Source organism: Miniopterus schreibersii (assembly GCF_964146895.1).
Source record: "Miniopterus schreibersii genome assembly, chromosome: 9".
NCBI lineage: Eukaryota > Metazoa > Chordata > Mammalia > Chiroptera > Miniopteridae > Miniopterus > Miniopterus schreibersii.
The window spans coordinates 72,987,417-73,012,877 of NC_138118.1; the positions used below are offsets into that span (position 1 = coordinate 72,987,417).

Consider the following 25,461-nt stretch of genomic DNA (forward strand, 5'->3'; position numbering starts at 1 on the left):
CCGCGTTAAAATTTGCACCGGCGTGAACAAGTTAGGAAAGAGCAGGAAGCTCGCGATCCGACCTGACGTCCTTCGAGCCTCGAGAAAGGAGCCTGCTGCTCCCCTCAGGTGCGAGGCAAGCCCCGCCCCCACCCCTGCGCACCACCTCAGTGCGCAGCTCTCCGCCCCCGGGGCGTGGCCCCGCCCAGCGTGCCCGGGGCCTCGGCCGCCACGTGAGCGCAGAGGGCTCGCGGGATCCGGATCCGGGGGATGGCCCAGGGCGGCGCGCGCAGGGGCCGCGTGGCGTCCCAGCGGCCGAGGCTCGCGCGGTAAGTGTCTGCGCCTGCGCCAGGGCTGGCGACGGGGAGCAGCGGTGGCGGGAGAGGGCTGAGGGCCCAGCATGTGGGGTTGGGAACACTTTCCTAGGGATTCTGTGGCGGAGAGTGTGAGGTCAGTAGTGGTCTTTCTGGTAGGTTCCATGGTCGCTTCCAGGGCCCTGGGGTTAGCCCTGGGTGCCGGTTGGGTCTCCAGGGGCGGCGAGGCCCATTTCCCCGCCCGCCTTCGCCTTCGCCTTGGCGCCGCCGGCCGGCCTACCCGCGAGGGGCCGGGCGCCGGGCCCGGAGGCGGGGCGGGCTTGCAGCTGAGCCGGCCGGGGGTCGGGGAGGCCGGGTGGGGAACCCTCTCTCCTGTGCCTTTGAAACTTCAAAATCTCTCGAAATAGTTGTCAGGGAGCGGCCCGGACCCACTTAATCCAAATTCTCGCCCTGAACTGGAGACTGGGAAGTGCCACGTGGCAATCCAGGTCTGCAGAAAAGTCGTTTTACCAAACCCCTTTTAAAATACGACTTTAAAACCGTTTTACAAATCGCTTCTCAGGTGTCCGGCGGGATTTCCAAAGCAAACATTTTCATTTTTACCAAATTGAAGCCAAGGTCCCCTTGAACCGATTCCAGCTTGATTTTACAACATTTCTGCCCAATTTAAAAATTACTTTTTGACCAGTATAGGAGGAGGAATCCTTGTCTTGAAATGTTTGGATGCTGCGTAGTGTATGTGAAAAAAATTTTTTTTTATTTGAAAGCTGTAACAAAAATTAGAAGAATGAAGTTTAAAAAAATTTTTATGGCCTTCCCCCCCCCCGTGATAAGTTAACTTTTTCTCTCCCTCGATCAGAGAGCATTTTAAACTTTGGTATAGTGATGTTCTTAGATAACTTTAAAAACTCGTAAATATGTGTTTTCAGTTTCCTTCAAAGAACTAACATTTATGCATGTGAAGTGCAATATCCTAGTGCATTATGGATAAAATTATAAACTAGTAGGTATTTATTTTGAAATATGCAGTTGGGAAAGTATGTTATGTAATAAAAAATATTATTATTTTAATCCACACTTGAGGATATGTTTTTATTGATTTTAGAGAGAGACAAGGGAGGGAGATGGGGGGAGAGAGAGAAAGAAACAGGAATGGGGAAAGTATCATTGGGTTGCCCCCTGCAGGCGCCCTGGCCAGGGGTCACACAGGAAACCTAGGCATGTGCCCTGAGCCGGAATCCAACCCTCAGCCTTTTTGTGTACAGGTCGATACTTCAGCTAACTGAGCCACCCATCCAAGACTGAAAATTATTTTTGAAATAATGGGTAACATTTGATTCTTTTTGCAAGTCTTTAATTGCAAGGTACCTTCAAAAGCAGAAACCACTGTGCCTTTTAAATAAAATTGATTACCAATCTGAAGCATTTGTTCTATATATGTTTGTAGTGTTTCTTTTTGTTTAAATTATGGAAGGCCTGCTCTTGAGAGGACATCAATTATTTTAAAAGGATATGCATATTGTTATGAAGTATTGATTGATGTAACTGATCAAAATGTGCATGAATTATCCTCTTTGGTGTAAATTTGTAGAAGTTTGGCTAAAGAGATAATTTCAAAGATGGCGTTTGTCTATGATGAAATTGCAACATAAAGTATACTAAAAGCATAAAAGAATTAATTATTGAACAAATATTTTTGAGGTCTTTTTTAATATAGAGTTTGAATTTTGGTAAACTTTATTTAGGGCAAAACATACTTGTAGGAATTTGAACATTAGGTTTAGTCTTTGTTCACTGTTAATGGACAGATGATTAGAACCTAATTAAAGATATTGCATTATTTTAGTTTTTCAGGAATTGTCCAAATGGATGAAGATATACATTACAATAAAGGTACTTACATTAAAAATTATTTTTGGATGTAAAAGCTAGATGATCTTGATTAATTTCTAATTTTTTTTGCATTGTGATTTGGTTTCAGTTGAAGATGTGGTTGGAAGTCATGTGGAAGATGCAGTAACATTTTGGGCCCAGGTAAATAGCAGCCTGGTTGACTTCCTTTCGCAGCCCCTTTCTCTACTAACACAGGCCCTCCCCAACAAAAACAAAAATAAAAATTCCAGAATATATATATATATATCTCACTGTCATTTTCAAATTTTTAATTTTTATTGACAGTTATTTAACTAAAGACATTATTAGAAGACAGATGGCTACAGCTGGTGCTTAATACCTGAGTTATGAGTAGGATGTTCATAATTCACTGAGTATAAGAAAACAAGAATGTAATTGTGGTTCAGGATTACACTCAAACCAGTGATCTAGGCTGCATAAATTACTGAGGTTGCTGAGAAACTGTTTTATTTGTGCAGTTACAGCTCCATCTAGCGATATTTTATAAGATTGTTTCTTGAAAGATACTAAATTTAAAAATCTCAGTCATTTTTTTCTAATGGCTTAATTTTGAATTTGAGATACAGTATCTTTCTCATTGCAAAATTGGAAGCAGTAATGAAGCATTACTAAGTTTCTGTTGCCAGGCTTCAAGTCAGATAAGTTTATTCAGGTTTAAATACAAAGCCAGGCACCAAAGTGCATGTGTTGTAGTATTTAAGATGGTGAATCCCTCTAGTGAACATAAGTACTCACTAATTTTTAATTTTGTGAACTACATGTGGAGGGAAGGGAATGACATTTCTCTATACTTCCTACAGCATGGGAAGTCCTTTCTGTGGGGGTGAAGTGAATTGACAATGTGGGAAATAGAATTTATGAGAAGAAAAGTTATGGAAGAATGTGATTAACCCAGAGTTCTTAAATCTGTATAGAAAACATACTAGAGAAGAGTGCTAGTTATAGAAAATTTGTGGCAGATTTGTGTCTCTGCTTATGCATATATTTTCTGAATAGCCCACATGTTCTGGTTCTGTGCCCTTTATGTTAATAGCATCTGTGTCGATCTCAACAGTATCCCAGATTGAAGATGAATTATGTTTAAGCTCATTATATAGGAACAACATTTACTAATTTAAATAAGATTTTCTAGACCAACGCTGTCCAGTAGAAATATGTGAACCATGTGAGTAATTTAAAATTTAACGGACACATAAAAAGTAAAAAGAAACAGGTGAAACCAATTGTAATAATTATATTTTATTTAACTCAAAATATCCAAAATGTCACTTCAGAATGTAATCAGCACAAATATATTAAGATACTTTTATTTTTTCATATTAAGTTTTTGAAATCTGGTGTTAGCAAACTCTTTGTAAAAAATCAGTATTTTAAGGTTTGTGGGCTATATGTATAAACCCTACAACACAGACAGAGTCTGTTGGAACTGTTCAACTTTATCAACTCTGCCATTATAGTGCAAAAGCAGCCATAAACAGTACATAGACACATAGGTGTAACTGTGATCCTTTAAAACTTTATTTACCAAAACAGATGTCAGAGGTCATAATTTACCAACCTCTGATTTTAGCCATGAAGTTAAGGCCCTTGTAGAAATTTGAACACGCAAAAAAGTTAGGAAATGTGTCTTAAATTGATGAAAACATTAAGAGTTAAAACTACTAATTGCATCCATATGAATCAAATGATTGTTTCAAGAGGTATATTGTAAAATTTGATTGGGATTGGGGTGGGATTTAGATGAAGAGTAAATACAGACTTAGAAGTATGTGGAGGCAGGCCAGGATGGAGATCCGATCATGTATATTCTGTTTTTCTGCCACTGTGAATTTCTGCCAGATAAGCCACTTATATGAAAGTTGGATGAGTGGAAGTTGAAGGAATCTTAAGTATTTGACTTCTACCTTTTATTTGAAACAGAGCTTTAATTTAATCTAATTTTGTAGACTATTTTGGTGTATTCTGAACTTAGAGAGGTAATTTCAGGGTTTTATTCACAAGGGCTGCTTCTAATATGTCTTGGGGTTAGTGTATATTTAGTTCCCCTTTTTACTGTACAGTGGTACTGATAGCCATCATGGTGTCCTTGGGACTGCTCTTTCAGTGTTTCAGTCATCAGAGATGATCATGTTCTTTCTAGTCTTACTGAGTATTTGTTGAAATAAGTAAATATATATATTTAAATTGATTTTAGAGAGAAAGTAAGGAAGAGGGATAGATAGATGGAAACATTAATGAGAGAGACATCAGTTGAATGCATCCTGCACACCCCCTACTGGGGATCGGGCCCAAAACCCAGGCATGTACCCTGATCTGGAATCAAACTGGGGACCTCTTGGTTCATAGGTCGATGCTCAACTACTGAGCCACACCGGCCAGGTGATATATATTTTTAAAGAACATATATGTGTGTGTGTATATATATTTAACTGTTTATTTGGAAATAACTTCAGACTTATACGAAAGTTGTAAAATTAGTACAGAGGCTTTCTTTATACCCTTCATCCAGTTTCTCTCTCCCCACCCCCAATTTATTTATTCATTTATCTTACTTTATTTTTATACAGCTTCTCTTAATACTAACATTTTATTTCACCATAGAACAATGATCAAAGCTGGGAAATTAACATTATTATTAACTGCAATTCTTATTCAAATTTCCCCAGTTTTTCATTGTCTTTTCTGTTCAAAATCCTATTCAAAAGCCCACATTGTTAAGTTAGTGTCATGTATTCTTAGTATTCTCCAGCCTGTGATAGTTCCTTTATTTATCCTTGTCTTTCATGACTGACATTTTTGATGAGTACTGGTCAGTTATTTTATAGTGTATCCCTCAGTTTGAATTTGTTTGATGGTTTCTCATAGATTGGTAGAAATATTGCAGAAGTGATGTGTCCTGTTCAGTGCATCATATTGGGGATTCATGATGTTGGTATACCTCATTATTGATGATATTAACCTCAGTCTACTTGATTATGGTGGTGACTGCTGGGTTCCTTCATTGTAAAGTTACTGTTTTTTCCTTTTTCAATTAATGTTTTGGAGCTACATTGAGACTAATCTTGTTTCTCTTCAACGTTTAACCCACCAATTTTATTATTTATTAATACGGTGCTTATCTAATGATGATTTTCTATTTCCCTCATTCCTTCTACATTTATTAATTGGAATTTTGTAAGGAAAAGCTGTCTGCTCTCCACCATTTATTTGATGATTTACATTAATATGGAAGTGGGTATATAGTCCATGGGACATAATCCAGTACTATCATTATTTATTTTATAGTTTAATTTGTTGCAGCTTTGGCCATTAGGAGATTTTCGTATTGGCTATTGTGTCCTTTAAATGATCCCCTCTTCTTTTTTTTTTTTTTTAAACATTTCTTTCTGGCATCACTAGATATTATAGGGTCATCTTTTATTTCCCTTTCCAAGCCCTGGAATCAACCACTCTCCAGGGAACCCTGGTTCCTTTTATTGGAGAATGGTGTTTAGAAATCAAGATCTGGGTGTTTAGAAATCAAGGTGGGCTTATTACTACTGGAGTGACATTGCTTCTAGGCCCTCTCAACAGACAGAGCTAGAAGAGATTATATGTATAAAAAACCCACTCATATACACATCTATATTTCTATATCTCTGTGTGTTTCTCCTTCATATATGCATGAATACACACAAATATATAATGCATACACATGTGCATGCACATACATATATGTATTATTGAGTTCATTCTGATAACCTTCCAGTTCTAATCTAACACTGTAGGTTTATTTAGCCTTCCTTATTTGTAATTTCTTTCTCCCTGCTCTCATTATTTACAATATACTTATTTGTTCAATCCTAGTATATTCCTAAAGTAGTTTCAAATTTTTAACCCATGGCCCTGTAAGAAATGAATTTACTAACTAGATTACAGTATTTGTGTACAGAGGAATGTATACATTTTGAAATTATTTTTACATATTTTCTTTACACAACAACAAATAATGTGAGAAGACTCATGTCATTAGACCAAAATATGCTATTCACTTTGAACAGTTAAATCCAGAAACAATTGTTGAAAGTTACCTCTTCATATGATCTAATAATATTTGGTATATTGGCTTGAATTCCAAGTAATTTGAACTCATTGGGAAGTAAAAATTTTCCATAGCCTAGTCTCATTTCTTAGAACTCATTTGAATTATGAAAAAATTACTGACATAAGAATTTGATTTGGATGAAATATTGCCATTTGCAATAACATGGATGGACCTTGAGAATATTATGCTAAGTGAAATAAGTCAGAAAAAGCTAAGAACCATATGATTTCATTCATATGTGGGATATAAAACTGAAACTTGTGGACACAAACAGCAGTGTGGTGGTTGCCAGAGGGAAGGGGGTCTTAATATATGGTGACAAGAGAAGATAAGACTTTGGGTGGTGGGCGCACAAAGGAATATAACAGGTCTTGTAACATAGAAACCCACACCTGAAACCTATATGTTCATATTAACCATTGTTACCCCAATAAATTTAATAAAAAATAGTTTCTAATGCTCCATAATCTTTTAAGTATTATGCTTAGTAGAACCCTTAATTGTATAATACTACCAAATAATATTTTACTGAATCTTATATATGTTTTTCCTTCTAGAGTATCAGTAGAAATAAGGATATTATGAAGATTGGTTGCTCACTGTCTGAAGTTTGTCCTCATGCCAATTCGGTTTTTGGGAATCTTGATCTAAAGAAGGTGAGTGATATTTTTGGATATAATTATTCCATCTGTCATGTTAATCTTTCCTATATCTTAAATTTTATAGTTTTTGAAATTTTGATATATTTGAAAGGAAGAGGCACACTTTTAGAATATATATAAACTGTAGTCATAGTAAGTTTATTCTTTCAAAACTACTTATGGACTTTCTGCTATGTACCAGGCACTGTGTTAAGCATTGAGTATACATTGGTGAACAAAATAGAGTTCTTGTGTAAAATTTAAGGAGGCACTTACGCAAGTGCAGGGTTGGTACCTCAGAGTGAGTGCCTCTTTACGTTTTGTGTACTGGGTGCCTTGCTTGTCTTACTCAGTTCCAAGCCTTGGTTATTTAAATAAGGGAGGTCCATGTCTGTATTTTGACATGGAATTAGATGCAAAATAGCATATGTAAAATGAGCCCATTTGTGTAAGTAAAATGTATAAACATATATCCTAGTGTATATGGAATGTTAGTGTAAATGTAAAATTGTTTTCAGGAGGTGCATGTTGAAGAGTATTGGGAAGGAAGTTTTATTTTTTACCCTTTCCAATATACTTGATTTTCTTCGAATCACCTCTATCAGTTTTATTTTAAAATAATTAAAACCCCAATGGCATATATGAAAATGCGTGAAAAGGAGAAATTTAGAAGGAAGGAAACAATGTAGCTTGGAGTTGAGCATCAGAATGGATAAGGTAATGTAATTTGTAAAGTTTTTAGGTTTTTTTAAAGCATCCTTGTAGTCTGTGACTGTTTAATAGTGTTAAAAATTAAGTCATACCTGCTTTTCTTTTGTTGAATGCAAAATAAATTACTTGCTTAACAAAAATTTAAACAAGTTTCAATAATAGACTTATAAATGATTACTCAGTCATCTCTGGTTATCCATGAATGGATTATACTTTGTAAATTTTCCTTAGTGATTGAGTGGCCCTCTTCCTCTCACTGTGTAGGCAGGTTCATGGACTATGAACAGTTGAGTCTTGAGAGAAAATTGGGACCAGGTACAATGGGACTATGTTCTAGAGACAAATCTCTTTGGGATTTGACTTGTATTTATGATGTTAATTTCAGATTCCTCAGCTTGGTTGGGTCCCAGCTCTATTCCTTGATGCAAGTGTCCCCACTTTTACCTAGACTGGGTTGCAATGATATATCATTTCTGTCACCTATCTTATATCCAATTGTTTATTTTATTAATATATTATTACAAAGTCTTAACTAAAGATAATGTGACCTTTTGTAGAGTCTGAAATTGGGCAGGACTGTAGATTATCAGCTATTTTTGCTACTAAACCTGTTTGCTTGCTGCAAAATGAAGTGAGATGGTTGGTGGAGGGTACCATGTCTTTTGTGCTCTCTCTTGCCCTCCAATTGAATGTTAGCGGAGGGAATCAGAGTCAAGTGCTCATTGAACACACTTATTCTTTGTAGCACTTGCCTTGGTAGATATGTTTGTGTGTCTGAATTGATTTGCACTTTGTTGCTTTGGGGAGTTGAGAATTTTAAGTTTTACATGGTGTATTTCTTTTGCTTTAAAACCTGTGAATTTGTTCTAGTTCAGAGTGATACACTTAAAATTAATTTTACACTGTCACTTAAAGCAGTGTTCCTCAACTCTTTTTTCATTATTCCCTTCTAAGGCATTTTCCCCCCCTAATGGGTCTCTTTCCCCCATGACATTTGAACACCACAGATATACTGTGTATCTGTTAATGTTGTCAGGTACCGTTGAACCTTGGAGGGCTACAAACCATTGTAATATCTACGATGCTTCCCCACCCCCCAAGAACCAGTTTTAACTCCCTTGGCGGTATTTTCCCTATTGAGAATGAATGATTTAAAGTGGTTATCAACCTGGAGTGATTTTGTATTCCTCACTCCCAGGAGATATTTGGCAGTGTCTGGAGACCTTTTTGGTTGTCACAACTGGAGGGGATAGTATTGGTATCTTGTAGGCCAGGGGGATGTTGCTAAACATCCTGCAATGGACAGGACAACCAACAGCCCCCAGCCTCCATGCTGCAAAGAATTACCCTGTCTCAAGTGTCAGTGGTGCTGAGGTTGAGAAATTGACTTAAAGTATGTACATTTTTCTCTTTGTTCTTTTATTAAATATAATTAAAATACTTAAATGAAATTTCAGTATTAAGGATATTATCTGACTTAATTTCATCTACTTAACAGCCCTAAACTTCTTATATACAAAGTAAAAAGTATAAAAACATTTCTTGGCTGGTGGGATATATGTATTTCACCATAGTTGAGACTTAAAAGACTTAAGTGGCATGTACTTGGAATGTTTATGTTTTAAGAGCAATTAATTGTATCGGTTATGTCTTCATACATTAAAACAGCATGATTTCAAGTCTTTGATCCTTGTGCCTCCCCTTTTTTTTTTTTTTACTAAAGTATAGTTGACATACAATATAATGTTTCAGATGTATAACAGCCATTTAACATTTATATTGCTTATGAAGTGATCACCACGATTAAGTCTAGTAACCATCTGTCACTGTACAAAGTTATATTATTGACTATATTTCCTATGCTGTACATTATATCCCGGGACTTATTTATTTTATAACTGGAAGTTTGTACTTCTTAATCCCCTTCACCCTTTTTGCCCATTCTCCCGCCCCTCCCCCCACTATCAATTTGTTCTTTGTATCTATGAGTAAGTTCCAGGTTTGTTTGCTTGTATTTTTAGATTCCACATATAAGTGAAATTATATAGTATTTGTCTTTCTCTGACTTATTTCACTTGGCATAATACCCTCTAGGTTCATCTATGTTGTTGCAAATATTTGATTCTTTTTATGGCTCAGTGGTATTCCAGTGTGTATACATACCACGTCGTCTTTGTCTCTTCATGTATCGATGGATGCCTAGGTTGCTTCCATATATTGGCTATTGTAAATAATACTGCAATGAATATGATGCATTTATCTCCAAAGAATTTGAGAACACGAATTTGTGCTGTCTTTTTGAGTTGTCTGTTCTTCCTCTTTTCTTCCCACCCCCCTCTGGAGAGGCAGAATAGCATAATGGATTCTGTAGTCAGATTGCTTCAGTTTGAATCCTGGTTCTGCTGCTTGCTAGCTTATGACTTAAGTTGTATAAGGGTGAAAACAAAGTACCTGCCTCATAGGGTTGTTGTAAGAATTAAATAAGTTATATATAAAGTACTTACTGACATGTAGTAAGTGCTTAATAAGTGCTAATCACTATTCTGATCTACTTATCATGCTTTGATTCCTTAAAATTCCAAATAATTATCTTTTCTTTTTCTCTTTGTAGATTTATGGCGGATTATTTTCTGAAGATAAGTGTTGGTACAGATGCAAAATACTGAAAATCATCAGTGATGAAAAGGCAGGAATAAATGTTCAGTTTTTTCCCTGAGGAATATTCTGGCTCTAAAATTTGATGCTTATTTATCCCTTCAGTGCTTATTCATAGTGGTAATAAGATCTGGTTCAATGAACTTATAAATTGATTAAAACATACATTTTTTACCTAGTGAATACAAAAGAAATGAATTGCTTAAAAAATCCAGATCAGATCCAGGAATATTCTTCTGAATTTAAGTTGTCATATAATCATTCCAGATTGTCTAAGAATAGATTAAATAATCTTTGTTGACTAATTTTTTTTTGTATTCAAGTTTTTAATAATTATGTTTGATTCTTGCTGAGAAACTTTGAAAAGTTCATTCTATTAAGATTGAGTGGGAAAGTAGCATTTTATTGAACCTGAGGTTATGTTTATTTTTTACTAAGTTGATGTGCATATTGTTAATAATGAAGATTAGCTTTCAGCTTTCTCTTGCCTTGGTTAAATGTGATGAATTTTCTTTGCGTTTAGCTATTTATGTTATTTTGAATTTGTGGGAGATTTTTAGTGGGATTTGTGAAGCAGAGATTCTGAATAGCTGTTTGGTGACAAGTGTACATTGCGAGCTGTGTAAAAGCATCTCTGTACGCTCTCCTTTACTGTTTTTTTAATAGTGGTTTTCCTGGATTTAAAATGTTTTTATAATATATATATTTTATAAATATTTTTCTTAGTGTAATAAGGAGATGCTAAGATGAAACAATTTGAGTAATGTTTCAAATATCTTTCTTATTACTGTCAAAGATAATGGTTTATCTTAATGAAATAGACCTTTCTAATAACCTTTTCCCCATAATTTGACAGCTGCAGATATTTTGCATTTGCTTTTGATTTGGCTTTAACTTTTTAAATTAAGAAGCAAGATGGCCTTTGACCTTGTGATAAACTATTTTTCTTTTTAAACAGATATAGAGCTGGAGGTAAAGATGAATTTGATTCATTTTCAAGGTCTAAGAGTTAGAATGGGTTTACTTTTTTGACAGGAAGTTTGATAACTTTGCCTGTCTTTTCAACTTGAATTTAAGAATGTTGATTGATTTTAACATTCCAGGTAGGAGAAGGCCATAAGCTTCATAGATTTATGTTTACTTAATACCAGTTGTTTATAAAAAAGACAAAATGAGAAATGGTATGGTTGGAAATACTACTGTTTGGTACCAAATATAGAAATCACTGGGTTCTCACGGACTATGGATTTTCCTTATTTTGAGGATATTGCTGGAGCTCTTGTTTGTCAGTTAGAGGTAAAATGCTATCTTGATTTATAAGTAATTAATAGAAAGCAGCAGATTGGTGGTTTCTTTGAGATATTTAATCTTAGTTCCTAATTAATATTTGTTTCGTTCCCCTCCCTCACCCCTAGTGTCTGGTGAGATACATTGACTATGGAAATACTGAAATTCTAAATCGATCTGATATAGTTGAGATTCCTTTGGATCTGCAATTTTCTAGTGTTGCCAAAAAGTATAGACTTTGGGGACTACAGATTCCTTCTGGCCAAGAAGTTAACCAGTTTGATCAGGCAAGTCACAGATTTTAAATATTTTTTGTTAATGGAAGTAAAACTATGTGCTTGAAACAAAGTATAAGTGTAGTTAAATTTCACTAATTTCTTTAATATAAAAAGCTTTTATAAGTAAGTGGAAAATATGAATTAAGAATAATTCAAAGGCAATTATACAATAACATGTTTGTACTCATTTTTGCTGGGTAAACATCTTGATATTCAGATAAAAGTGGTGTATATGTGTATATATTTATATAATAAATATAGTTTTTTCTGTTGTGAAAGCTTAAAAGGAGAGTCTCTTATTTGATGGAGAAAATGATGAACGTAATTATTCTGCTGTATTTGGCTTTTGAGAGAGTATTTAAGTAAAAGTGATCTTTAACCTAGCCCTGGTCATAAATATCACACATTTGAAATTAATGGAGTTGTAAATTAATCAGATATTATCATTTTGGCAGAGGCTCATACTGTTTGATGTGGTAATTGGCAGTGATGTTCTAGTAGTCTAGATTCTAGTTTGTATTCATTTCCATTAAATTTTGGGTAAGACATCTGATAATTTCAGGGGTAGTCTCACAATTTAATTAAATTGTATTCCAAGTTCGGGCATCTGTCTTAGTGTAGAGTGTGTCCAAGTAATTTTAGGAATTTTAATATTCTTGAGCTACATGTAGGCCCTTATTAAAATCCCAAAGTATCATTCAATTCCAAATAATGTTTTAGGTGTATCTGCTTAGTGCACAGGATGGATAATCAATAATTAAAAGTTAGCCAATACATAATTACTCATATGGCTTTCTCATATGCCACTTGTACAGGTGTTATGCCCTTAAACAACATTCAGTTTAAGAGGGTTTAGAATTTAGGAATTTCTAGCATCTCATATTCTGTAATTTCAATTTGTTGATTAAAAAAAATTTGATATTTTGTGCTCTTAGTTCTGTTTTTTGCTTCTGCTCTTGCTTGTCTGTCTTTAAAACCAGAGTACCGGTCTTGCTTTTAAAATATTTTTTAAGTTTTGTTGAATTTTAGCACCTTTTCTAGGTACCAAAATTTATTTTTATGTGCTATAGCTTCTGAGGACACCATTATGTTTAGATGGGGTCAAAATGGTCAACACAATCTGCTTGGTTTAAAATAAATTATTTGAGGATATTTAATTGATACACATTAAAAAAATATAAAAATATGGGTGTCAATACAGGTATTAGCTCTACTTCAGCAAGTAGGTAATTGGACTATATTCATACTCATGTGGAAGTATATTTGCATAATAAGATAAGACCACTTCTATAGAGATTTGAGAATGAATAAATATGAACATTGGAAAAACTGGGAAAATAAGTGAAGAAAAAACATGTTGGTGTAGTGGTTTATGTCTTTTCCTCCCCTGTCTTTCTTAGGGCAGAACCTTTTTGGGGAGCTTGATCTTTGAAAAGGAAATAAAAATGAGAATTAAAGCAACCTATCAAGATGGAACAGTTATTGCTCAGGCTGAGTATGGCACTGTGGATATAGGGGAAGAGGTGGCTAAAAAAGGATTTGCAGAAAAATGCAAACTCACTCCCAGCACTAACATCTGTGAGGAAAAAAAGTCGGATCCTGGCCAGCTTGTTCTCAGGAACCTCAAAGGCCCCATTCCTCTGTGGGGGCATAGATCAAACCAGTCAGCCCTCAGCAGGCCGAAGGGGCGCTTAGGTGCGAGACAGACGCTTGACTCGAAGGAGGAAAATGATGCAGGAAATCATGTGCCATTTCCAAAGTAAGATGGGGGGGAGTTTAGTCTTATCTAATATTTAATTCACGTAGAAGTCCTGTCATAGTAGAAGTTAAGGTGTATGTTTTTGTAGTCCTCAGCTATGTCAGTGATGTTGAGGAATGATACTAATTATTTCTATTTTTCTCAAACATGTATTACTCTCTTCTTTAGCAGGAATGCTTTCATTAAGAGCCCTCCTGAAATCATTACTGAATTGTTTAAAGTTCATATACCAACTCCGCATGCCAATTCCTTTTTTAAAATTCTTGTTTTTAATTTTTCAATTACAGTTTACATTCATTATCATTTTGTATTAGTTTCAGGTGTACAGCATAGTGGTTAGACAATCATATACTTTACAGAGTGGTCCCCCTATAAGTCTAGCACCTACCTAGCCCATACATAGTTGTTATGATATTATTAAGTATATTTCCTATGATGCACTTCACATCCCCATGACTTTTTATTTTATTTTATCCTCACCCAAGGATATTTTTTCCACTGCTTTTCAGAGAGAGTGGAAGGGAGAGAGAGAGAGACAGAGAGAGAGAAGCGGGGAGAGGAAAGATAAACATTGATGTGAGAGAGAGAGACAGAGACATCAATTGGTTGCCTCCTGCATGTGCCCCGACCGGGGCCAGGATCGAGCCTGCAACCGAGGTACACGCCCTTGGCCGGAATCAAACCCTGGACCCTTCAGTCCACGGGCCGACACTCTAACCACTGAGCCAAACTGGCTAGTGACTATGACTATTTTGTAATTACCAGTTTGTACTTCTTAATCCCTTCACCTTTTTTCCGAGTCCCCTCCCTTCTGACAACCATTAGTCTGTTCTCTGTATCTATGAGTCTTTTTCAGTTTTGTTTGTCTTTTAGATTCAATTGTCGAAAGATACGTATTTTGTTCTATAGATTACACATATAAGTGAAATCATATGTTGTTTGTCTTTCTCTGACTTATTTCACTTAGCATAATACTGTCTAGGTCCATCTGTGTTATTACAAATGATACTTTTTTACAACCAGCTAATATTCCATTGCATATATATACAACTTTAAAAATCTCTTCTATTGATGGGCACTTGGGTTGCTTCCATATTTTGGCTATTGTAAATAATGTTCCAATGAACATAGGGGCACATATATTTTTTCAAATTAGTGTTTTTATTTCCTTGGATATATGCCCAGAAGTGGAATTGCTGGGTCATAAGCATGCCAACTCTCTTGAACACATTTATCAAAAATAGAATCTACCCCTACATATGAATTATTCAGGGAGAGTTAGAATTTCAAATAAACTTTGAAGTTTTTCCTGTGGCTTTGGGAATATTTTAATGAGTTTCAAGGTATTGCCTTTTTTTTTTTTTTTTTTAATCAAAAGAGAGGCTCTTTGTTCTTCCTGTGAAAACGTACTGTGATTAAATTTGATTATTACAAAAGGAGTTCACTTTTTAGATAATTTTGAATCATAAACTTGAAGCGGAAAGCCACATTTGATGTTTATAAGTACCAAGCCATTCATACTTCTGTATCGTGATCCAAGTCATGGTGCCATGTGTTAGGTGATATAGTTATTTGTTGGGGTTTTATCAGTGCTTTTAGGAACTAAACTGTCAAATGGAGTGGGGGTGATGGGGAGGAGGGATTGGAAGAAACTGATGCAGAGTGCTTTCTACTGTATTTGTTGGAGTTGATACTGCTATGAGGAAGTTGGAATATATATTTTTGAGAGTTGGAAGCATTGTTCCTGAAGTATGACTTCAGTTATAAAATCTAGTTTGCATTAAGATACTTTTTAGTGTTGACCTAGGTAAAGGTTTTAGAATAGTTTCCAAAATTAACTTTAAGATATATTATGGTATAAAAAGTCCAAGATAATTTAGATTTCTGATCTCTGTCAGTCTTACACATTTTGGTTTTTAAAATGAGTGAATTTGTTTTTAACAGGGAATGTTTGGCTATTGGAGACTTTAATTTAGGGTCTAATGTCAGCCTGGCAAAAATTAAGCAGGACCAGAAACTGATTGAAGAAAATGAGAAGCTAAAAACAGAGAAGGAGGTTCTTCTAGAAAGTTATAAGGCATTAGAATTGAAATTAGAACAGACTGCCCAGGAACTGCAGGTATGGTATGTTCAGTGGCTTAAGTCAAGTAAAGAATGACCAACTGGGAAATCTGTATATTCATCTACTCTTATTTGTTAAATTTTCTGTCACTTTTCCTTTCCTTTCTGTCCTCTCCCCCTTCTGTCCTCCTTTCCTTCTTTCTTTATATTTGTTTATATATGAAAATTTTTTTCTTATACTCCAAACTAATCATCTTTGAGTTTTATTGGATGTTTAAAGATTAATAATTTCTCATTTACATTTCCTCTTATGTTTTTTTAAAAAAACTTTTAACTATGCCCTGCCTGAGTGGCTCAGTTGGTTGAGCATCTTCCTGTGCACCAAAGGGTTGCTGGTTTGATTCCTGGTCAGAGCACAAGCCTGGGTTGTGGGTCTGATCTCCAGTTTCTAACACTGATGTCTCCCTCTCTCCCTCCCTCCCTCCCTCTCTCCCTCCCTCTCCCCTTCCCTCCCTCCCTCTCCCCTTCCCTCCCTCCCTCCCTCTCTCCCTCCCTCTCCCCCTCTCTCCCTCCCTCTCTCCCTCTCCCTCTCTCTCCCTCTCTCTCTCTCCCTCCCTCTCCCTCCCTCCCTCCCCCTCCCCCTCCCCCTCTCCCTAAGCATGTCTTGGGGTGAGGATTAAATGAAACAAAACTTTTAACTATGGAAATTTTCAAACATTCCAAAAGAGGGAGAATTGAATAATTAATCCTTATGTACCCATCACCCAGTTTGTACAAATATTAAACATATGGGCAATCTTTATTTTTTTATTTTTTAAAATATATCTTTTTATTGATTTCAGAGAGAGGAAAGGAGAGGGAGAGAGAGAGAGACAGAAACGCCAGTGATGAGAGTCATTGATCGAGCCTGCAACCTGGGAATGTGCCCTGACTGGGAATTGAACCCCGATCGCTTTGATCCCAGATCGACGCCCAACCGCTGAGCAACGCCCAGCCGGGCTGGGCAGTCTTTAAAAAAAATCTAAATCTCCTGTTATTTTAAAACAAATCTCATTGATAGTATTTTACTATATATGCTTTAGTATGTATCTCTAATAGAAAATAACTTCAAAAAAAGATATGATCATAGTATTATTTGTACTTAAAAAATGAACAATAATTCCTTAATATCATTTAGTGTCCAGTCAGTGTTCAGATTTCCCATATTGTTTCATGAATGTCCTTTTATGATTGGTTTGTTCCAATCAGAATCCCATTTAGGCTCATACATTGCATTTTGGTTGATAAAAGTTGCTTAATTAGCATCCTTGTGTTGTTTAATTAGCATCCTTGTGTTGCTTAACAGGTTCTTTGATCTTCATGCACATATTTCCTTAAGGTAGTTAAGTGTCAGGGTTTTCTTAGATTCAGGCCAGTTTTCTCCTGTCCATCCCCCCAAAATACTGTTTGTTTTCAGATGTGTAGTTTTTCTGACACCAAATACATTATTCCTACTCTTTATTTCCAATACCAACTGGATGCCCTACAGTTGATTTTTGCCACTAAATATCAGGAGTTAGCTCAGACACCACAAGTTAAGGACTCAGTCACACAAGACTTAACCCCACTTCAACCACCAGCCACAAATCAGGTCCTAAGGCTACCCACACTTCTGCCTGGCAGACTATAAATTTGAAGGTTCCTATGGTCCCCCCCATTCAACAATTTGCTAAACAACTCACAGAACTCAGGAAAGTGCTATACTTATGATTACAGTTTTATTATAAAGAATATAACTCAGGAACAGCCAAGTAAAAGGAAGAGATGCATAGGGGAAGTTATGGGGTGGTGGTGGAGGTGGGGTAGGGAGTAAGGGATGGGGGTGTATCTTGCTTGCCATTCTCCCAGCACATGGATTTGTTCATCAGTCTGGAAGTACCCCCAAACCTCATTATTCTGAATTTTTTTTTTTTTAAATAAAGGTTTCATTTGATAGGCCTCATTGGTTAAATCATTGATCATTGGTACTTGAATTCAGCCTTGAGCCCTTAAATCATATGTGACATTCTCCAGGGAGCTCTGTGTCATAAATCCTTGGGTTCTGGCCACTATAACTAGTTTTTTAGCCAGGGACATCCTGCTAAGGGCATTTCAGAGATACAGTCTCTTAGAAAATAGTTTGTTTTCTTTAGAGGTCTAGTTGACAAAGAGGTTAGACTAGTCACCTGCCTTTACTATTTTCTCTGGGGTGGTGGTTCTGTCCCCGTTCATGAAGAGGATTACAGGTCATCTGATTTATGTACTGAAGATGTAAAACATCTCTGTCAACCCCAGAAAGTTCCTTGGTGCCTCTTTCCAGACTTTCCTGTCTTCCATCCATGGCGGCTACTATTCTGGTTTATGTCATAATAGTAGTTTTCCGGGTCCTCTACTGTATATAAGTGGAATCCTCTGACACATGATCTGTTGTGAATGGTTTTATTCACTTAATGTCTGTGAGATTCATCTATGTTATATGTATCAAGATTTTGTTCATTTTTATTGCTGAGTAGTTTTCCATTGTGTCAGTATACCATAGTGTGTTTATCCATTCTTTTGTTGCTGGGCACTTGGGTGGTTTCCACGCGCCCGGCCGGACGTAGCTCAGCGGTTGAGCATCGACCTGGGATCTAGGCGATTGGGGTTCGATTCCCGGTCAGGGCACATGCCCAGGGTGCGGGCTCGATCAATGACTCTCTCATCATTGATGTTTCTATCTCTCTCTCCCTCTCCTTTCCTCTCTCTGAAATCAATAAAGATATATTTAAAAAAAAAAAAAAGGTGGTTTCCATGGTTTGGCCATTATGAGTAAAGCCACTGTGGATGTTAGAATATCCTTCTCTGTCACACTGATCATCTGTTCTTGCATGCTGTCTGCTTTACACATTAGAGCCTTTACCATGTTAATCATATCATGTTTTATTTTTATTTTTTATTTATTTTTTAAAAAATATATTTTTATTGATTTCAGAGGGAGGAAAGGAGAGGGAGAGAGAGAGATAGAAACATCAATGATGAGAGAGTCATTTATCGAGCCTGCAACCCGGGCGTGTGCTCTGACCGGGAATCGAACCCCGATCACCTGGATCCTAGTTCGACACTCAACCGCTGAGCCACGCCTGGCCGGGCCATATCATGTTCTAAATTCCTGGTCTGATTCTTATGCTTGCTTTGTCTTTTCCAGCTCTCTTTTTTGTCTTTTAGTGTCTTGTAATTTTTTTCTTGATAGCTGGGCATGATGTACTAAGTAAAAGAAACTGCTATAATTAGGCTTTTAGTAACGTGGTGATAAGGTATCAGGGGAGGAGAAGTGTCTTATGGTTCTAAAAGGGTTTCAGACTTTTAGTGAGCCTGTACCTCTGGACTGTGAACTTCACACATGCTTCTCATTCCCATTAAACCCCTATAGGTAGGAAAGATGGCGGAAGTGGGCAGAGGTTGGTTATTTCCCTTCCCCCAGGTTAGTTAGGCTCTGTTTAAATAAGCTTTCCCTAAGTGAGATCTTGTTAAGAAGTACATAAGGGCCTGGCATATTTTACTTTTTTAATTTTAAAAATTTTTTAAAATATATCTTTATTGATTTCAGAGAGAGGAAAGGAGAGGGAGAGAGAGAAACAGAAACATCAATGATGAGAGAGTCATTGATCGAGCCCGCAACCTGGGCATGTGCCCCGACCGGGAATCAAACCCCGATCGCCTGGATCCTAGGTCGACGCTCAACTGCTGAGCCACACCTGGCCGGGCGGGCCTGGCATATTTTAAAATAGTTTCTTTTCTCCTCCCCTTGTTGGAAGCTTGAGGGGATTTTTCTCTGATATTTACAGTGAGAACCTGGTAGAGACCCAGGAAGTAAAACTTAGAAAAATATGGGGGCATCCTGAGGAGTGAATCCCCCTGGAGTTTTTAACTCTGAGTTGTTTACACCAACCCTCCAGCAATTTGTGAATTTCAGTTGAGTTGCCCCAGCACTGGAACTCAGAGGGAGTGAGTCCTAGTAAGCCCATGTGCGGGTCCTTTAAGTGAAGCTGCCTGGGACTCCAGCAGCCCTCTGTCTTTCTCAGCCTCAGTTCCCGTTGGTTATTACAGCCAGAAGTCATGGGGACTTCTCTTCCTAGCACTGAAAACCTGGGCTGGGGGGCCTGGTGTGGGGCTAGTTTTCATTGACATGTAATTCATTAGCAATTTGTATTAAAAATTTCCTTTTATAGAGTCCTGTGAAAACATTAAACATTTTCAGAGATTAACAACTTTTTATTCCCCCCTCCTATTTTTTAGATTTATGTAATTTCTGGAGTAATTATTCTAACAATTACAGTGGATAGAAACAGTTTTAGAACAAGCACCACTAATTCTTCATGGTTACCCTGCTCAACAAATGGGAGCAGACATGAGCATACTTGAGTATAGCCTACTATTAAACTTTTCAGTGCATGAGATGATGCCCAGCCAACTGAGCCACACTGGCCAGGGCTAGTTCTCTCTATTTAATGGAGAGAGTGTGAGGACCGGAGAGCATGTTGTTTAAATATTGAATAAAAGTTCTGTGTTTATGTAATATCTGGTTTGTATTAGTATTAGAATAAAATTACCAGGTTTTTATCCATATTACAGCTCTCTACATTATTTTGGATATCATGGTAGACATATCTTTGACATACCACTTAGAATCAGGGAGTTTAATATAACTTGGGTCAAGGAAATGATATTTTTGGTCCTTTTGCAATGCAGAATGATATGAGAATTTATGAGAAAAGAAATTGTCATTGATAATCATTTGGTTTCTGTGAGGATCTTTTATTTATCTTTTTAAAATCTTAAGTATCGGAATAAAGTATGTGAAATTTTGTTTCTATTTGGCTTCTGATTAAGATGAAATACTGTATAAGAATCTAATCTGTATGAAGGCAGAAGACTGGAATAGGTTATATTTTTCAGATCCCAACTAATAGGAAAATCAGTGTTTTTGTTATCCTGTGGCCTAAACATTTTTTAACCTTTAAATTTTTCATTATTTCTAAAAATTATTTAAATAACAGTAGAAATACAGTTTCCTATTTGAGTCTCACTGGGATGTGCTTGTTCTTTGTTTCAGGAAGAGAAAGCAACTATCATGGATTTAACTAAACATTTAAAAAGCACTCTGAAGACTCATGTAGGTACCAGAATGAAAAATCTGGCAGCTAAGGTTGAAAGATTGAAAGAAATTAGGTAGGTAAAAGCATATTTTTGAGAAGGATAATTTAAAATAATGGTTAATTAGTTGGCGTTCTGTTGTATGCCTACCATTTTTCCTTTGAAATTTAATCTCTGTAGTTTTATAACTTTAAGGGGAGAAACTAAAAATAGTTACTCCTGAGACAAATTTTGAATTGTTTTTGTCAGTGTTATATTGTTACTAGAAAGAATTATATTGTTCTAAAGTCACCTATGAGAGTGAAATTAAAAAAAATCAACAGATGGGAAACTACTATGTCCAGTTGTTTTGCTTGATGTTATTTTCAGGCCTATATGGAAACTAAAGATTTCAGTAATCTAAGTTAATTATACTCTGGCTAAAGAAAGAGAAAAGTGGTCTTCATGGAGTCAGAAGAAAAATAGATTAGCAAGTCTTGTGCAGCATTTATTCAGCATTTCTCAGACTCTGTGTCAATTTTGTAGGTATTTTATCTAATAGAGGGCTGCTTTATTGTTGGTTAGGAATAATTTCTTATACTCTTCTGGAAGGTGGAAAAAATAGTTCTCCAAACAACCTAGTTCCCTTTCATGCTGCACTCAGAATTTACACCAGTAATTCTTTTCCATGTGCTTGAAACACTAAGAAGTTGCCTTGAATGAATGCTGCATGTTGGTCTTTTGTTCAGTGAAAACGTATTCTACAGTATAAATCCATCAATTGGTATCTGGTTTGTAAGTGTATCAGTAGTTGGCGTGTTTTGGTCCCTCTAGAAGCTAATCAGCCTGTGATGTACTACTAAAATTAAGTGGCTATGCTCAGAGTTGTGAAACAGACTTTGGACCAAAGCAATCTAACATATTTCAGTCCATATTTGAGGAAATAATGTGCTACTTGAATGGTGGCAGTCTAGCTGGAAACTAGAAAAGAGAATATGGATGGGCCTTGTTAGTTTTGCTACTAGTTGGCTCCCTCTCTGATTGCTCTTTTTAAAAAAAAAAAAAAAAAATTTTTTTTTTTTAAACTCTACAAATACTGGTCTGCTTATTAGGGTACAAGGCCTGTGTGTCTGTAGTCTTGGTAGGCAAGGTTAACTAAATTTAAAATTTGCAAATACATACTTATAAATCTGTTGACAAGAATTGAAGGTCCATTTGATATCATTTAAAGTCTGTAGACTTTTGAAGTTGTCCTTTTACGTAAAGGTTTTAAAAAATACTTAATTTTTTTCTCAATGAAATATGTTTTTTAATTAAAAGTTTTTATCAAAGTTATTTATGATTTTATATAAAGTTTTAAAAAGTACCTCTTTATAGCCAGGTTTATAAATAGTAACTTTAGACCATACTGTTTAAGCGCCACTTTTTCTCTTACCAACTTAAAAGTTTCTCCATCTTTTCCCTGTTTCTATTTTAAAAAAAAATAGACGTGTTAACATCAGTGTTCGTTTGGGAAATGACCTTTCAGATGCTATACAAGTGTTGGATGAAGAGTGCTTTACTACCCCAGTTTCTTTGAATGAATTAGAGATAATTTGGGCAGAATACAATCTGGCTCAGGAGAAGATTAAAACTTGTCAAAATGTGGTGGGTCAAGAATTTTTCTCTATTAACGATTTTTATGTGTTGAACATAAGGAGATACCTTTTGAGAAAGTGGGACTGCAGATACTGTAATTATACTTTGCATGAAATCTTAATTTTTACAGTGTCTTTACATTCATAATTTGATTCCTTTTATTGCTTGTAAGAAAGGTAGGAAAGAAATAGTGGTTGTAGATAAAGGATTAACAAAATCTTTTCCACTTTTGCATGAGAATTTGATCTTTGGTTAATTCCCTCTCTCTGTTCCCTTGGTAATTTGATAAAGTAACATTTTTGTCATGTTACTAGGCAGCATTGTTTAGGCAAATAAAACCCCTGATTGGTAAATAGTATCTGAACCGGGAGGAACTATATAGACTACAAGTACTTGGTATAACTTTTGCAACTGGGCATACCCCCTGAGGGACCCTGGAAGCCATGCCTGTAAGAGATTATAGTTGTTGAGGGGTATGAGACTGTAAATCAGGGTGGCTACCACACCTGCCAGCGAGGATCTTGTCTTCTGATCTGAGTGGGGTGTTTTATGCTGCAGCTTTGGACTCTGCCTTACTATTAAATGCTATCTAAGTCATCCATTGTTGAGAGGTGGTTATTTGTGTATGTATAAAAAAACACCGTATGTATTTATTAACTATGGTTCTTTTTTTCTCTTCCTTCAGAATGAAGGGAATGTTTTGATTGCTAGAAGAAATGAAGTGCAACAGAAGCTGTGCACAGCAGTAGAAGTTTTTATTCTGGAAGTAGATGAGCTACCTCTTAATAAACGCTTGAAAACATTGCAGGTTGGAATTTAAAAAGATATTAAATACGCATTGCATTATACATTAAATACGCATATTGATCATTTGAGAGGTGAAATTAGCATTTACCTTGAGACTTCAGATAGTACTGATGACTGCAAAAGTTTTTCTTCTCTGATTCTAATTTCTTCTTGATGGAATGAAAATTTCATATGAGTGTATTTAATATGTTTCTGTATATATGTGTATCTGTTTTGAAAATGAAGAACATTCTCTTTTTCCACAGGCGATATAGGCCTTCTCCCACTTGCACAGATTGTATTCATTTAGTGTTAAGCGTCAACTATCCTCTGTCTTTCCAAGGGTTTCTCAGAGTTTTATGATAAAAATTTTGAGATAATCTATTAAGTTTTTTCTTGTCTCTGACGTTTCTAGAGTTTGATTCCTCAAGAGAGCCAGGAGTCTCTCTTGTCTCTTCAAGTCCTCTTAAAAATGCTTTTGAGTACATATATATGTTTAGTTTCTTCTCTTAGTTGTGGAATTATTTGTATATTTTAGTGTGTAGTTTATTTTTATTAAGCAGTAGGTCTTGGAAACTTCCATGCCAGGATAAAACAGTAGTGATTCCAATTTAAAGTCAGAGAAAAGAGGGTACTTTCTACTTAATTAAAAACCTAAGAATATAAAGCTTTCTATTTGTAATCTTAATTCACTTAATAAACTTTCATTATTAGGATCCAAACAAATCAGCTTCTAGGCAGTTTTATGCTTTCATGTCTAATTGTTCTGCTTTATTTATAAAGTTCTCAAGTATAGTGATTCAACATACCACGTTCCTGTCTCAGGTTCTGATACAGTGCTTGGATCCTAATAGGAAGTTAATAAACTGTAATAAACAGACATGTATCTCTGCAGGATTTGTCAGCCTCTTTAGGAGCAGTATATGGACAGGCCAATGAAGTGACAAACTCTGAAGAAACACTTAAGAAATTCTATGACTGGAAGTGTGATAAAAAGGAGGAGTTCGCCAGTGTTAGAAGTAAAACAGAGGTTTCTCTAGAGCGTCTTGTAGCATGGTTCCAGAGCACCTTAAAGGTAATAAGAGCTCTTGCCCAGTGGCATAAACCAGGAATTTAAAAGAAAAATTTCCAAATGTTAATTTACCTCTCTTCTGAGAGAGAAGGGGGCGGGGAGAGGTTGAGAATGAATATGAATGGGAATGTGTGTGCTGAGATGGAGGACTGAGGAGTTTACATATTTGTAGTCTCTGTTTAGGGCAAATATAAAGACAATTTCAAGCTGTAGGTGTAAGATAGTATCACTGGAGTTTATTACAAGTAGTGTGTATTTTGCAGCTATAGTGTAGAGATAAGGGTATGTAAAAATGCATGCATATGCTTTAGAGGGTAGTAGAGCTTTCCTCTTTTTTGTTTTTTAGCAAGGTGAGTTTTAACAGTTGGCTGACTAGACATGCTTAAAATGATATGTTAATTGGCATTGTTTAAGTCTTTTGAGTTTTTGATACCTTAAATATCTTAAAGATATCTAAAATAAATGGACACTCTTAGTCTCAGTTGATATTAGATATTAGAGAAGATATTTTGTATATTACTCTTTTTAGTTCTTGTTCATTATTATAAAAATGGCGTGTAATTTTCCAAAAGGCATGTGGTTCTGTGTAATGTACTCAGAACTCTAATTAAATTTTAGCCTAATTTTGTTATTGATTCTCTTTTCTGTCTGCTTTACAACTTCATTAGCAAGGAAGAGCAAGGACACTCATGGTGTCATTTATCTTCTCTGTGTGAACGACTTCCAGATATGAATTTCTAGCTTTGTTTTGGGGAAAAAACCCTTTAATCCCTAGCTACTTCTAGAACTGTTTTTTTTTTTGGTATTTTCTTATGGATAATTAACATAACTAAATTATTGCTTTATCTTCTTTTGTTATTGATTATAATTGTCTTCCTGTTTCGGTTAATTATCAGTTACCCTTCCCTTTCCTTTCCACAGCTCTTTCCCAAATCCAGATCTCCGTAATTACATCTGCATACAGAAACCAAAGTGACTGCTTGTGACCTTTATGTTCCATATTATAGTTTGGGCCCCTGATTTCATTCTATTTAATATCTTATTATAAAGTTTATTTCCTGATAGAAAATACCTTTGTTTTCCTAATAAAATGGAACCATTTAAGTTTAGTCTTTAACTTTTGATCTCCCTATTTCTAAATACTAGTAAGTC

General features: G+C 36.0%; 1 protein-coding gene across 1 annotated transcript in view; it reads left to right on the forward strand.

Moving 5' to 3' along the window:
- The first annotated feature begins 254 nt into the window (after window positions 1-254).
- Window positions 255-25,461, forward strand: part of STK31 (serine/threonine kinase 31) — a 41,658-nt gene continuing 16,451 nt past the window's right edge. Inside the window, exons 1-12 of the mRNA XM_081147336.1 lie at window positions 255-308; window positions 2,140-2,186; window positions 2,275-2,327; window positions 6,849-6,947; window positions 10,255-10,329; window positions 11,714-11,872; window positions 13,264-13,622; window positions 15,567-15,741; window positions 20,794-20,909; window positions 22,301-22,460; window positions 23,137-23,259; window positions 24,133-24,312. Coding sequence (XP_081003462.1) covers window positions 2,159-2,186; window positions 2,275-2,327; window positions 6,849-6,947; window positions 10,255-10,329; window positions 11,714-11,872; window positions 13,264-13,622; window positions 15,567-15,741; window positions 20,794-20,909; window positions 22,301-22,460; window positions 23,137-23,259; window positions 24,133-24,312 — 1,527 coding nt within the window. The 5' untranslated portion in view covers window positions 255-308; window positions 2,140-2,158. The remainder of the gene's footprint in view (window positions 309-2,139; window positions 2,187-2,274; window positions 2,328-6,848; window positions 6,948-10,254; window positions 10,330-11,713; window positions 11,873-13,263; window positions 13,623-15,566; window positions 15,742-20,793; window positions 20,910-22,300; window positions 22,461-23,136; window positions 23,260-24,132; window positions 24,313-25,461) is intronic.